The sequence below is a fragment of the Passer domesticus genome, chromosome 1, assembly GCF_036417665.1.
Source record: "Passer domesticus isolate bPasDom1 chromosome 1, bPasDom1.hap1, whole genome shotgun sequence".
Lineage (NCBI taxonomy): Eukaryota > Metazoa > Chordata > Aves > Passeriformes > Passeridae > Passer > Passer domesticus.
This window is the reverse complement of record NC_087474.1, coordinates 23,135,279-23,148,244: the sequence shown is the minus strand read 5'-3', so window position 1 is coordinate 23,148,244 and position 12,966 is coordinate 23,135,279. Positions and strand designations below refer to the sequence as shown.

The following is a 12,966-nucleotide window of genomic DNA, read 5'->3' as shown; positions in this document are numbered from 1 at the left end:
CTTAGAAATTACCAGAAAAAAGTGTTTTGATTTCATCTCAAAGTTATGAAGCAACAAAATGGAGACAAGTAGGAGGAGATTTCTCTTCTCTTCTCTTCTCTTCTCTTCTCTTCTCTTCTCTTCTCTTCTCTTCTCTTCTCTTCTCTTCTCTTCTCTTCTCTTCTCTTCTCTTCTCTTCTCTTCTCTTCTCTTCTCTTCTCTTCTCTTCTCTTCTCTTCTCTTCTCTTCTCTTCTCTTCTCTTCTCTTCTCTTCCTTCCTTACCTCCTTCCCTTCCCTTCCCTTCCCTTCCCTTCCCCTTCCCTTCCCTTCCCTTCCCTTCCCTTCCCTTCCCTTTCCCTCCCTTCCCTTCCCTTCCCTTCCCTTCCCTTCCCTTCCCTTCCCTTCCCTTCCTTCCCTTCCCTTCCCTTCCCTTCCCTTCCCTTCCCTTCCCTTCCCTTCCCTTCCCTTCCCTTCCTTCCCTTCCTTCCTTCCTTCCCTTCCTCCCTTCCCTTCCCTTCCCTTCCCTTCCCTTCCTTCCCTTCCCTTCCATTCCCTTCCCTTCCCTTCCCTTCCCTTCCCTTCCCTTCCCTTCCCTTCCCTTCCCTTCCTTCCCTTCCCTTCCCTTCCCTTCCCTTCCCTTCCCTTCCCTTTCCCTTCCCTTCCCTTCCCTCTTCCCTTCCCTTCCCTTCCCTTTCCCTTCCCTTCCCTTCCCTTCCCTTCCCTTCCCTTCTCTTCTCACCAGTCTTCCTTCTCAAAGAGGTATTTTGTCCAGTTCCCCATCTAGTACTCATATTCCTCACAAATTACTAAATTAGAAACTTCAATATAATTATTTGTTATAACTATTCTTTCAGTTACCTAGATAACTAGATAGTACAGCATGTGTGCCATTAGAACATTCAAAAACAAGTTGGTAAGACATATTCAGTCTCAAAGAAAAAACGTCCAACCAATTTTATTTGTCATCGGTTTCCTAGAAAACAGCATAATATACACAAAAGCATAGTAAAACTCTGCTCAGCACTTCTGCTTGCCTCTCCACTATTCTTTACAGATCTAAAAGAGCACCGGGAGTTGAGTTCTTGAGCAAACATTCAGTAGGGTACTCAGACCCAGTTTTAGGCAACTCGGTAAGTGCCATGTGTTTTCAGAGGTTATCTAGCAGTGATGTCAACGAAAGTATCACTGTCAGCTTTCTGAACTGAACTATTCCAGTTAGACATTTTTCATTTTTGCCTCATGTGGCTGATGCTTTATATCCTTCTTGTAATAGCTGCTGAAAACAAAGATAGTTTCTCAACCTGAATGTCGTGAACTCAGAGGAAGGAGTCCTTTCCAAGAGACTGCAGACATGGTTCCACTAAACAAACCTTCAGTATTTGGATTGCTTTATTTTCTGAACTAAATCCATTCTACAGTAAGACAATTAATCTTGATATAATGGCTTTTCTCTGGGCACAAAGATCTCTAACAGCTTAATAATAGCTGAAAAAAAGAAACAGAGAAATAAAATCTGAAGCTGCATCTTTCAAATATTTTTGCATTCTCAACCTCATCCTTAAAAAAAAATCAAAACATATAGCAAAAAAAAAAATCAATGAAAACACATAGCAAAAAATAGCAGATTCCTTCATCTTACAGGAAAAAGGTTTATTAAATCTTGAACAGCTGAAAGAATATCTCATAAACATTTTATACTGGAAAATAAAAGGAACTTGCAGAAACAAGTTCAGCCCACTGTACATTATGTGCTTATTGTTGTTAAATTATATATATGACATTGTGATGTGTGACTGAAGTACTCTGAGAAGAAGGGAATTCCTTCTTGTCTGACTTTCCTTGGAAGGGGTCGGAAACACCTTTAAATGTCCTAGATCTTTAACAAGATTTGTGTCATCTGAAATACACGACTCATACCACACACCATCTCATGCGGTTGCAGTAAATAGAATCACTGTCAGAAAGAATGAAACTTACAAAGATTTCAGTTTGGATTATGCTTTAGTAAGTATGGAAATAATATTAGTGTTAAACACTTTATTTATGTATTAAAAAGTGACTGACTCTCAGTTTCCAACTAATCTTCTAAGAAACCCATGCTCGTAGAGACATGTGGTGAGCCGGGTTCCGTGCCCCAACAAAATCACTAGGAAAAACTCACCTTGCAAACTGAGTTCAATGATGTTACATTGAGAAAATTATGCCAACCTCACAAAAGGTCATGAATTGCATAAGATTAACCTGCAGTCAAACTGGTCACACTACACCTCTAATAATATCCTTAGAATTCACACTCTTTAGAAAGGGTGAATGGAAATTTTAATGATTGAATTCACCATGTGCTCAAAACAGGGACCAGAAATGACCATCTGTCATTTGCAGCCTTCTTTGAGTATCCAGCTAACATTTAACTTGTGTTCACAGTTCAGGGAGGAACATTACACTGAACAACAAATAGATCAGTACTGCTAAAGAATAAAGATATAATTGTGTACATGTGTATGCCTGAGTAGTGTGGAGAGAGGTGACAGTCCTGGATATATTTGCTGCCTGAATTTGAATTGTTTTCACATTCTGTAAAATTGTAAGTGACAAAAATCAGGCTATGAAGAATTTGAAAAGAAGAATCTTGTTAAACCCCTGTGAGATGAAGTACAACTCAGAACATAACAGTATGGAAAACTATGCCATATGTTTATTTTTAGGACCTGGCAGCAAAAGTAACAGTTTAAGAAAGGTTCCAGTATAAAAAAAAATGCTAAAACCACATCATACAGTATTGCATATAAGATTGCAATTTATTGTCTGAGACGTTTGTTATTTATGTGCAAATTTCAGATTTTTCATTGTCATCTGAAAGAAACCTCTAAATCTTTTTCCAAATCTGTTCTACAGGCAAGGTCCAAAACAAAAACAGAAAAGCTGTGGGCCAAGACTGAAACACATTGACAGTCTTCTGACTGACAACTTCTAACATTCTTGCTTTTTGATATTCAGAAATAACTAAAATCACTGGTTTGGACTTATGAAGGTGACAGCTTCTGAATCTCCTCTCCTCCTAGGATTTATTTTTCTCTTTGAAATAGCAGAGTGTTTAAAAACGAAACACGGAGTGTTTTAGGACATGACTGCCTCCAAAGGCTTTATGATTATAAAGAAGAGCCAAGGAGAGGGCTTTACCTGAAATCCATAAATATATCAAGAATAAAAATAGAGGAAAAAAAAAGTAGCAGGACAAAAATAAGACACCTCTGGGAGACCTTGCTACATTTAAATGTCTGGACCATCTAGAGCCAGACACCTCTCATCCCTCTCCCTGTATCCATTTCAAATGACTGAAGAAGCACCAGCCTCACAGTGCTCTTTCAGAAATACAGGACTGATCTAGGAGATCTTCATGTGGTTTCACTTTTGTGTCAGGAGGAAAGGAGGTGAGCTAAGGGAGACCAGAGATGCACAGCCATCTGTGCCTCTGCTGTGCAAGTGAATCACTAGGTTCAGACAAAGGTAAGCAACATTTTTACACTCAGACATTTCCCTCAAGACTTGTGTTCTGTGATTTGCAGGTCTCTCTGAGCATCTGATCCTCAATAACTACATTTAGTTTCTATTAGAAATTTGGTTGGTGAGATTTAAATGGGCAGCTGTTACAAGGAAAACAGTGTCAAAGATATTCAATTACTAACCATACTGGAATAAATATGTCAGTTGTGTTCATGTGTGAAGAGAAGTGAGAGGAAAATAACACCTGGAAGTGAGAAGGTGAATTTGTTTTGTGAATCAACATGATAAGCATGACTTTTGTCTCTGTAGTGCTTTCCTGCTAGCTCCCTATTCCAGGCTAGTGTTTGGCCCCCAACTGCATGCAAATCACTTACTTGTTTTGTCATCAGAACCTAAATTTAAGTCCTTTGAGATGCAAACATTCTCATCCCTACTTTTTTTAATATGTGCTGTATATTTAGAAATCTACTCATAATTATCTTCCCCATTCCTTACAGTAAGTTTAACTATAGAAGTAGTAGCTGATGTTCTCATGCAAATCAAGCCCTCTAGACTCACATAGGTTATAATTATGATACTGGATGAAATGCTGGAAAATAAGCCCCTACTGTGCAGATCCTTACAGGCTGCAGAGTAAAGGAGAAGAAAAGACTGATGTATCTGGAAAAAAACTATCTGAAGTTTTGCCTCTTCAGCTGCTCTGTCTCTAAATATCGCATAAAGGTGGTTACAAATTTCAAATGAATTCTGCCAATTTCATCTTTACTTAAAAAGCTTAGAAAAATCAGTTAGATTTCTTCTCTAATATATCTTTGTGATACTGATAACCAGCCATAAAGGCAGTCGAAAACATTTCCCAACTTCTCTGTACTACAGGTCATTATGGCCAAGCATGTGTAAGGGTCCCTCACTGCTCAAGTACTTGCATGGATCTGTGATCCTGAGGCTCTGGCAGGCATTCTGTTGGTGGGAGACAGCAGTGCCTCCCTCTAAAGACTACAGTTAACACCTCCACCCTGCAAACATCTCTGCACTCAAGGAACTCTATGTCAGTCACTCATCATGGTGCTGTGGCAGAACTTTCACACCCAACGCAAGGAGATTTCTACACACCAACTTGTTTGGAGGGCCAAAACCTAATTTTACACATGCCAAACTGAGTGACAAACAAATGATGATAATGAGAATGATTAAGCCTACATTTACTGTCAAGAGCTGGGGGTTTAATCAGTTATGTGTCTATTACAGTTATATTTTTCAGGCAATAGGAGTTTTTAAAATACCATGCTAATCACAAATATGAATTTCTGTCTAGCAGAGTCAAGATTTGAACCAAAATTCACCTTTTTTCACAAAACCAGTATTACCTTTTAGCACTGCTTTAGTTTCAATTAAAACATATACTGAGGGGGTAAGGAAAGCCTTAATGATACATAGACCTCAAGCCACTCTTGCAAAGACAGAAAATTTAATCTGTATGAAAATATACACCTGAGTCTTGAGTTGTAATAAATTCTTACAACAACTGTAACTTCAAATAATGTGAAAATTCTTGTTTTAAATTACATTTTTGAATTAAGGTGAAACTTACATTGATGGGACTTCATAAGTATGTATGATTTATTAAATATGCCTGCTGGTGGTTTGTAGACATCTCATAAGGCTCTTGAAAGAGTTTCCAGGGAAATTTTGTGTAATCTGGAATATTTTGTGATTTATATACTGTACAAGCATCAGAGAGGACATTTCTTGTAACTGCCAGTGCATTTAATTCTCCTGAAGAGCTTTTTTTTTTTTTTTTGCTTGGCTGAGGTTCTCTCTAGAATCATGTACAACTACACACTGGCTTAATGAAGCCTAGGGTGCTGGATTCCAAGTGAAGATAGAAAATACTTGCTCATTCTGAGGGAATCACATGCCCACTCTTTGGAAACATTCCCCAGATTTTCATTATCTTGTTTGCTTTCCCTTTCCCGCCTCTACACAGCACAAGCAAATAATTATCCATTACCAATATGGATAATTACTGAGCACTGTACTAATGAAAATATGTATTGCTAAATTAAAATAGTCTCTTCTAGAGAAAATTGAATGTGGCATAAATACTAACAACTGGAATGTCTCTATTAATTTTGCTTTTTCTTTGAAAACTTGGATACAAGTAATTTTTTGTATTTTCCATTTTCTATTTCTTTGTTTTTTGTGTCTCCGAATTACTGACTGATTATATTGTTCTTTAAAAAACAATAAAAAAAAACCCTCTAAAATCCAACAATTTATCCTTTAGATGCATATGTCAGAGTTTTTTCTTCACTTCCAAAATGTTTTGAGATCCTCTTAGAATGTCTTGAGATGTGAACTGAAGCATCAATACTTGGGGAGATTAAATAAACAAATTAAAAATAGAAATTTAAGCAAAGAGGAAAATGTAATTACCCATGCCTTTTGTGTACATTAAGAAAGTTACTGAGATTATTATGCATTAAACAACTGATTTAAATAAATCTATTGTGACATTAAAACAATATGTACATCACTCTAATGAGATACCTGATGTTGGATAAACACACAAGTCCTGATTTTTCAGGTTTCTACAAAACAAAGCTAACAGAAAAATTAAACACAATCATTAATTTTGGAAAGAGCTGCCTTTAAAAGGCAGTTCTTGCATAATTTGATAGCTTCTGGATTAGAAATAAAACACTGTTCTATTCCTCTATAATTCTAGTCTAAATTCTTCTTATGCATTCCATCCACTTGAGCATTACTATACTTCTCCTGATGTTACCTTTCATGTTTGGAATGGACTTCTGCAACTGGCAGCAGCTTCTTAAATATGTTTACCTGTCACTCTGCAAACCCCTAACTCTGGAGTGGACCGCTTTTTCTGAAAGTTAAAAGAAAAATTATCTCATTAGGAATGCTTGGTCTGAACAGCAGCTATAGTCACTCCATGAATTTCCCTGTCACAGAGCTGATGTGCTTTCCAGCAGGCAAGCTTTGGAAGTCTGCATTGCTGCTGACAGTGCTGTAACTATTCTCAGAGTTTTCAGTCAGGTCACTTCAGGAGGTGCAGATTACCAAGTTGTATGAAAAAGAATTAAATATTCATATGGAAGCCTTATAGGACTGACGTAACTTACGCTAAAGCTAATGGCAAATTCCCATTCTCTTGACCCTAACTGAAATAGGTGTGACATGTCATTATCCTTTTTAAATACCACGTTTTACTAATTCCAGTATTTTATCCAAGTTGTGAATGTAGCCCTCACTCAAATGCATTATTCACAATCCTTTTATCAAAAGATACAGAATGCCTCCACAGTCTTCTGTAGACAGCTCACTGCTCACACTTCCCATGCTTCAAACACACTAAATCTGAACAGCCTCTTCTTTGATAATACTGTGCTCTGGGTAATTCCTATAGTGTACATCATGCCAAGCAAAAGGATATATAAATAATGACAGGAAATAGCTTGTCTCCAAACACTTTGCAATGCAGGCATCTGCAAAATATTTTGGAAATATCTCTACACAATTCATAGGTCCAGCAGGGAATTTTTCTTTCAAGAAAATTAGGACAGTGCCTGTCACAAGTGGCATCTTTACTTCTAGTACCATTAAGGGCAAACAAAATATATTTACAGAATAAAAGATGGTGTAAATGAAACAAACTACACAACTGCAAAACCTTACAGACTGTGTGGAAAAATTGGAAAAATGTTTTCCCTCATAACAGAATAAAATCACTGAAATTTTGAAAGGTTTGGACTTTCTTCACTTTTCACATACAAAGCAAAACTATAATATCCCAACATAAAACATAAGCTCAGCTTCTTCTCTGCAGAATTCAGTGTTGTAATGACTCCTGAGCACAAGTGGAAATAAAACCATTGAGGTACAGTTAATAATTTCCAGTAGTTATTTATGGATCGGATCAGTATTTCACACACATTCTAAGAAGTAAGTACTCATGCTTGCAGTCCCATGGGGCACAGGGGAATTGCTTATAGCAGAACAAATGAGAAAGTGCTGCTTCCGTGTGAAGGTAATGGTTAACAAAATAAGAGTTTATTAAAAAAAACCCACCCAAACCTTAGGAAAGCTATTTTCAGATTATGGGATGGCAGATTTATACTTAAATGGATGAATATTATTCACTAAGAAAACACAGCAACATGCAATCCATTTTGAAACAAATATAAAACACATTAGTTAAAATGTGATGCATTCCAATCATAGAATGAACAGCATTAGCTGCATAGCATACAAAAATATCCTAAATAGGTGGACCTTGGGAGAAACTAGCTCTCTATTTTACCTCTTTCAATTTACTGCTGCAGCATCAGGAAGGGGGAGCCTCCTGCTTTCCCTAGACTTCAGCAAAAGGTTTTGCTCCTCAGCAGTTCCTCTTCCACAAACATCTGAAGCATTTAGAACTGTGACTCACCCAAGCCCACCTCGGGGCAGCTGTAGCATGAGAGAGACTCGACAGCAATGAGTCCATAGGGTTCCTGCTCCGTGGTGCCAGACCTAGTGCAGCTAATGAGAACCTCCCCTGATGCCACTGCTCCTACCAGAGAATGCTGTGAAGAATGAAGCATTTGTGGCACTATGAGAGCTCATAAAAGCAGCTGCCACAGTTTCTCTTTGCTGTCTCCACAAGAGTAAGGGATAAAACCAACAGTGAAAGTTTAAATCCTAAAGGGATAACAATTTACATCAGTATTCTTTGAGTGTCTCAACTCTTCATATGGTTGGCCCCCCACACCCCCCCCCCCCCCCCCCGCCCCAATATCAAGGAGGACAATTTTTCTTTGATTGTATTATCTGGAGGAACTCTTTTATCAGCTACTGGGAAAAATGGCAAGAAGTTCCTTTTTCTTGGACCTTGGTGTGTGCTAAGCTCTCCCTCTGGGCACTAAGCCCCCTTGTTCCTGTCCCTCCCACCCTTCTCAGAGTGGCATGAGCTGCAAAAAGGCAGCCAGTTGCTTTTGCATGCAGAAAGGCATGCAAAGAAAGGCAAGCTGTAAAATTTGGCTGTAGTCTGTAAGAGAAAGTGGCGGGTGGAAGAAAAACACCTGAGAGCTGCTTCAGTAGGAGCTAACTTTCCATTCAGAAGCAAGCCGGGCGACTTTAAAGCCAGAGTTCACTTTATTTGAAGGCAGCAACATCCCTCACACAGAAAAACGGAAGAAAAAAGCTGTCATCAGCCGGGTGGTGGTACCTTTTGAGCAAGTTTGTTTGCCTCCTGACTCCACCTGCTGGGAAGACACCCCACTACCTGCTATCCGCGCTGACATGATTGTCAGGAGTGCTGAGGTGAATCACCGTGCGCTCGCCCCGGCTCCCACCCTCACGGTGGCTCTCTGGATGTTTAAATATTGGGCAGCTTGCAACAGTCATAGCAGAAAAGTCCTCCCCTGCACTAGTTCATGCACCACCACTCCACGCTCTTCCGCGAGATGGGGGGTGTTGGCTTAATTGCTCCTGGATGCCCCTGTAGCTGGGGTCTGCTTTTCTGAGGAGACCAGAGGTGCCCAGAGGTGCTTGGAACCAGGTCTTCCTCGGTCTCTTCTTAGAGTCAGTTCGTTTAAAACGCTTACATGACTTCTGGAGCAGAAACGGGATTTAGATGACTCTGCCGTCGGATGAATGCTGCGGCCACCTCTTGTTCATCCTCCCCAGCTTGGTGGACGGTAGGTAGATGGTTCATGCAAGCTGGAAGAGCATCAGCGGAGACGGGGCAGACGGGAGGACGCGGGACAGCATCCCCGGGCGGCCAGGGGCCCCAGCAACCCTCGATCCGCTGCGGGGGCAGCGCCCCACCCGCCCAGGTGCCGGATCGCAGGGGTCCCGCGCTCCACGCCCTACATTCCCCGGTTTTCCTTTCCAAAAGATGCCCGCGACAGAAGCTCAACGCTGGCTCGGATCTGAAGACCTTCTCCTCCAAGAGAAGGAGGAGGAGGCGAGGTCGCCGGCCAGGCCTCTGACATCTCAGGGTCCGAGCTCCTGCGGGGCGACGCACCCTCGGTGTGCTTGGAGCCCGGCCGCCGGCGGACCGGGAGCTCCCGGCCCCGCAGGGAAGGGACCTCCGGTACAAAGAGCAGCCGGCCGGGCTGCCACCCCCGCCTCCCCCGCGGGGACGAGGGCATGCGGAACGCGTCCCTACCCCTGAGCCGCGCGTCTCGGCCCCAGGCAGCAGGACCCCCGGCTCCTCAGGCGCTGTGTGGGCCCCGCTCCCCGCCGCCCCCGCAGCGCCGGCCCCGGCACGGCCGCCCCGCCGGCAGCAGCGCCGGGAGCCGCGGGAGGCGGGGGCGGGGGAGGCGCTGCCGCCGCCGCCGGGCGGGCTCCGGCCGCCCCGCACCGACGTCGGCGCGAAGCCCCGCCGCGCCCGGGGTGGAGCGGGGAGTGGGCGCGTCGCGGGGGAGAGAAGGCAGATGCTTCCCGAGGCGCAGCCCCGCCGGAGGGGCTCGACCCTGGCTAGTGCCCGTCCGCCCCCTCCGGGACTCGGGGACCCAGCGGGCGGGTGTCGGGGAGCGGGCAGCGCAATGCGCCCCTCCGAGGAGTGAAGGGGCGGCCGGGCTGCTCCGGTGCGGGCACGGAGCCGCCGCGGAGGTGGCCCGAGGTGACGGGAGGCCGGGAGAGGTGCCGCGCCAGCGTCGGTAGCGCTGCCACCGTAAGTCCCGGCAACTTCGCCGCCTGCCCTTCCTCACCCGCCGCCCCGGGAGAGCGGCCACGGGGCAGGCGGGGCGGGAGAGGCGCCGGGGTCCAGAGAGCCCGCGGGGCAGGCGGGGAGCGGGTACCGGGAGCCTCTGAACAACACAGCCTCGGGCTGGCAGTGCACCCAAAAACAGAGGGGGAAGAGGGAGTGGGTGTGGGAGCTCCGACCCGGCGCGGCGGCGTGTGCGGTGCAGCCCGTGGGAAGGGGCGAGGGACGGCGGCCGCCGCTGCCCGGAGCTGGGGACGGGGCACGGTGGATCGCGGAGTTTCCGCTGCGGCTTCTGCGCTGGCGAGCAGGTCACTGCCGGCAGCCGATCGGCTATAGAGCAGCCGCTCTCCGCGCTGGAAGTACAGCGCGTTTAAATGACACCTGAGTCACTAGTTCGTGCTTCTCAGGCACGTCAGATATTACCTCCGTGTTATTTTTCATCTGCTGGACCGATATCTGTACTTATTTTGGCGTTTCACAAAGCAAATGTAATAAACAACATTAGTAGATTTCAGAATATTGCCATTGATGACGGGTAGATTGATGTATGAGGCTATTTACTGAATGTGTCCAAGTACAATATAGTGCCTGCCAATTTTGTCTTTAAATTGCTATATTGATTTCATTCTTGCAGGTTTTTATGACAAGGCTAATGTAGTTGACAATTTGCAAAGGAAAGAAAAACTTCTGCTTTATTTTAGTAACAGGATGGCAATGGTAGCTGAAATGATGAATGAAAAAATCATTCATAAAAAGAGCAAATAGAAAGATGTGTATCCTAAGACCTCTTGAAGTCAATATTGTCGATATCTAAGAGATGTCTTCCTGCCAAGCTTTTACATACACTGGCAACCCTTGAACTTCATAAGGATAATGCAGTGTGTGATATTCTTCTCAGGACTGTGCACTTTAGAGTTAAGTCATCTGATTAGAGGGAGTTTAGAATTAATTAAACAAGACATCACAATATAATGCCTTTGCTTTTTTATAGGCACTGAATGAAATTAAGGTCTTGCTTCTGGTCCTTTTCCCCTTTAGTGGCTGAAGGATGATATTGTGGGGGGAACCCTTGTGTTTGCTCAGTGAAAGGGTCGCTATGCTGCTTTAGGGCTGAGTGTATCAGGGCTGACCAGGATGACATTTCTTTGCTGCCAACAGCTCAAACTGCAGGTGGTGTTGAGCTGAAGAGGGAATTTAATTTACCTCTCAGAATCCTAGGCATAATTGTCAAGTAGGTAAATTAAATACAGGAGAGCTAATACTTCATTGTAATTTCTTCAGACAGATGATAACCTTTGCTGGTAGGCAACTTTTGCTAAGCTACCACTCTGATGCTTACTATAGCTGTCATATGCTAGCTGACACAAAATAGTTCTGAATGAACTAAAATACTGTGTTTCTGTATCTACTGGCATGTATTAGAGTATGCAAACTTCATAAATCTTGGATAGATGTTGGTCCTGTTAAGATAAATGGCAAAATCCCAATTAACCCCTCCAAAGGGTGGGTTTCAATGTAGGTCTTCATTATCATTTATAGTGAGTGCCAGCCAAATTTACTTAGAAATTCAAGTGGCAATGTTTAAATCCTGCTGGTGATGGCACTTCAAACAACTCTACCTAGTACTGCTTTAGAATCATGGAAAAGAGCCACACAGGTCTTAATAGTTGTTTTAAAAAGCTATCTAGAATAAACTGTATTGTGCTTTCAAGAGGAGTAGGCAGTTCAGATCTGTCTTACACTCCAGTTTTTATGTTTCATCAGACTCAATCACTTTTTCATTAAAAAGTTGGATTGCAATTTGCATATGCACCTTATTTTAACCAAGGTATTCAAGCAACGCAGGGGGGACTATTTTCTGATTATTCTGTTTGTGGCAAAGAAGTTTAGAAGTAAACGGCTAAATATTTGAACTGCTATAAAAATGTCAGCAAACAACTGAGCCACGTTAGAGTTTAGTTCTCTGCAGTTCATAAGCCTTGTTGAGAGATGAACTGGAGCACCTTTTCTAAAAATCTTAATGAAATAGTAATGAATAATATGCTTACAAGGAATAGCTTCATAAACTGACAGAATCTAGTTTAGCAAACTTTTTCTTTGCATGTCTACAGCTGAGTGATTGTGAAAAGCATCTGAAAAAGTTGAGAATTTTCAGAAATGATGAAGACAATCTTCTGCAGAGGGTTTGGTGATTTTTTTTAATTCCAGCTCTCTTCTAGATCCAGATAAAATGGGATAACATTTAAAACCTAGCCAGTTAATTTTAAAACTGTATCTCTAGACCTATGAGAAGCTGCATGCAAGTCCTATTACATAATAACAGTGATGTGACCAACACATCTGTCAGTAATTTCTACTAGTTTTGTATAAGTGAAAATAGAGGAAGAGAGAGCATATCACGACTCATAGTTCCTGAAAAATCATTAAATAGGAAAGAAGACTTTTCTATGCTTTTTTTTTTTTAATGCATGCAAATAGAAGTTTTGGGAAAATAAGCAACTAAATAATTGAGCTATACTTGACTGAAAGTCATGCTAGCAAGTACAATGAAATTCAGTTTTAAAAGTGATAGTTGGTTCTATGTATTAGTAAGCTGGTAAGCTCAGTTTTGTTTTATTTCTGGTAATAAAATGTTTGGCTCCTAACTGTTTTCATTTGTCAGTATTTAACTCATATTAATGCGGGCACAGATCTTACTTGGGCCTTTCAGGAGCAATCCTGTTATGTGCTGAGCACTTTCAACCATTGTGTTAGAGTGGCATCCAGTCAG

The 12,966-nt window shown here is 42.4% G+C and overlaps 1 protein-coding gene and 1 long non-coding RNA gene across 10 annotated transcripts in view; one reads left to right on the top strand and one right to left on the bottom strand.

Annotated features, from left to right (window-relative positions):
• The window catches only part of LOC135294676 (uncharacterized), a 45,909-nt gene extending 37,666 nt beyond the window's left edge, over window positions 1-8,243 (bottom strand). For all 7 annotated transcript variants that reach the window (XR_010356761.1, XR_010356762.1, XR_010356773.1 and 4 more), the window contains exon 1: window positions 7,806-8,243. This is a non-coding gene — a long non-coding RNA (uncharacterized LOC135294676). The remainder of the gene's footprint in view (window positions 1-7,805) is intronic.
• An 801-nt stretch (window positions 8,244-9,044) lies between these two features.
• CALCR (calcitonin receptor) overlaps window positions 9,045-12,966 on the top strand; it is a 159,085-nt gene continuing 155,163 nt past the window's right edge. For 2 of the 3 annotated variants that reach the window (XM_064410253.1, XM_064410260.1), the window contains exon 1: window positions 9,621-10,163. Coding sequence is in view for 1 of the 3 variants with exons in the window: in XM_064410244.1 (XP_064266314.1) it covers window positions 9,140-9,183 (44 nt within the window). In the remaining 2 variants the exon portion in view is untranslated. Of the gene's footprint in view, window positions 9,184-9,620; window positions 10,164-12,966 lie in introns of those variants that run through there. The other variant, XM_064410244.1, reaches the window with a different exon arrangement.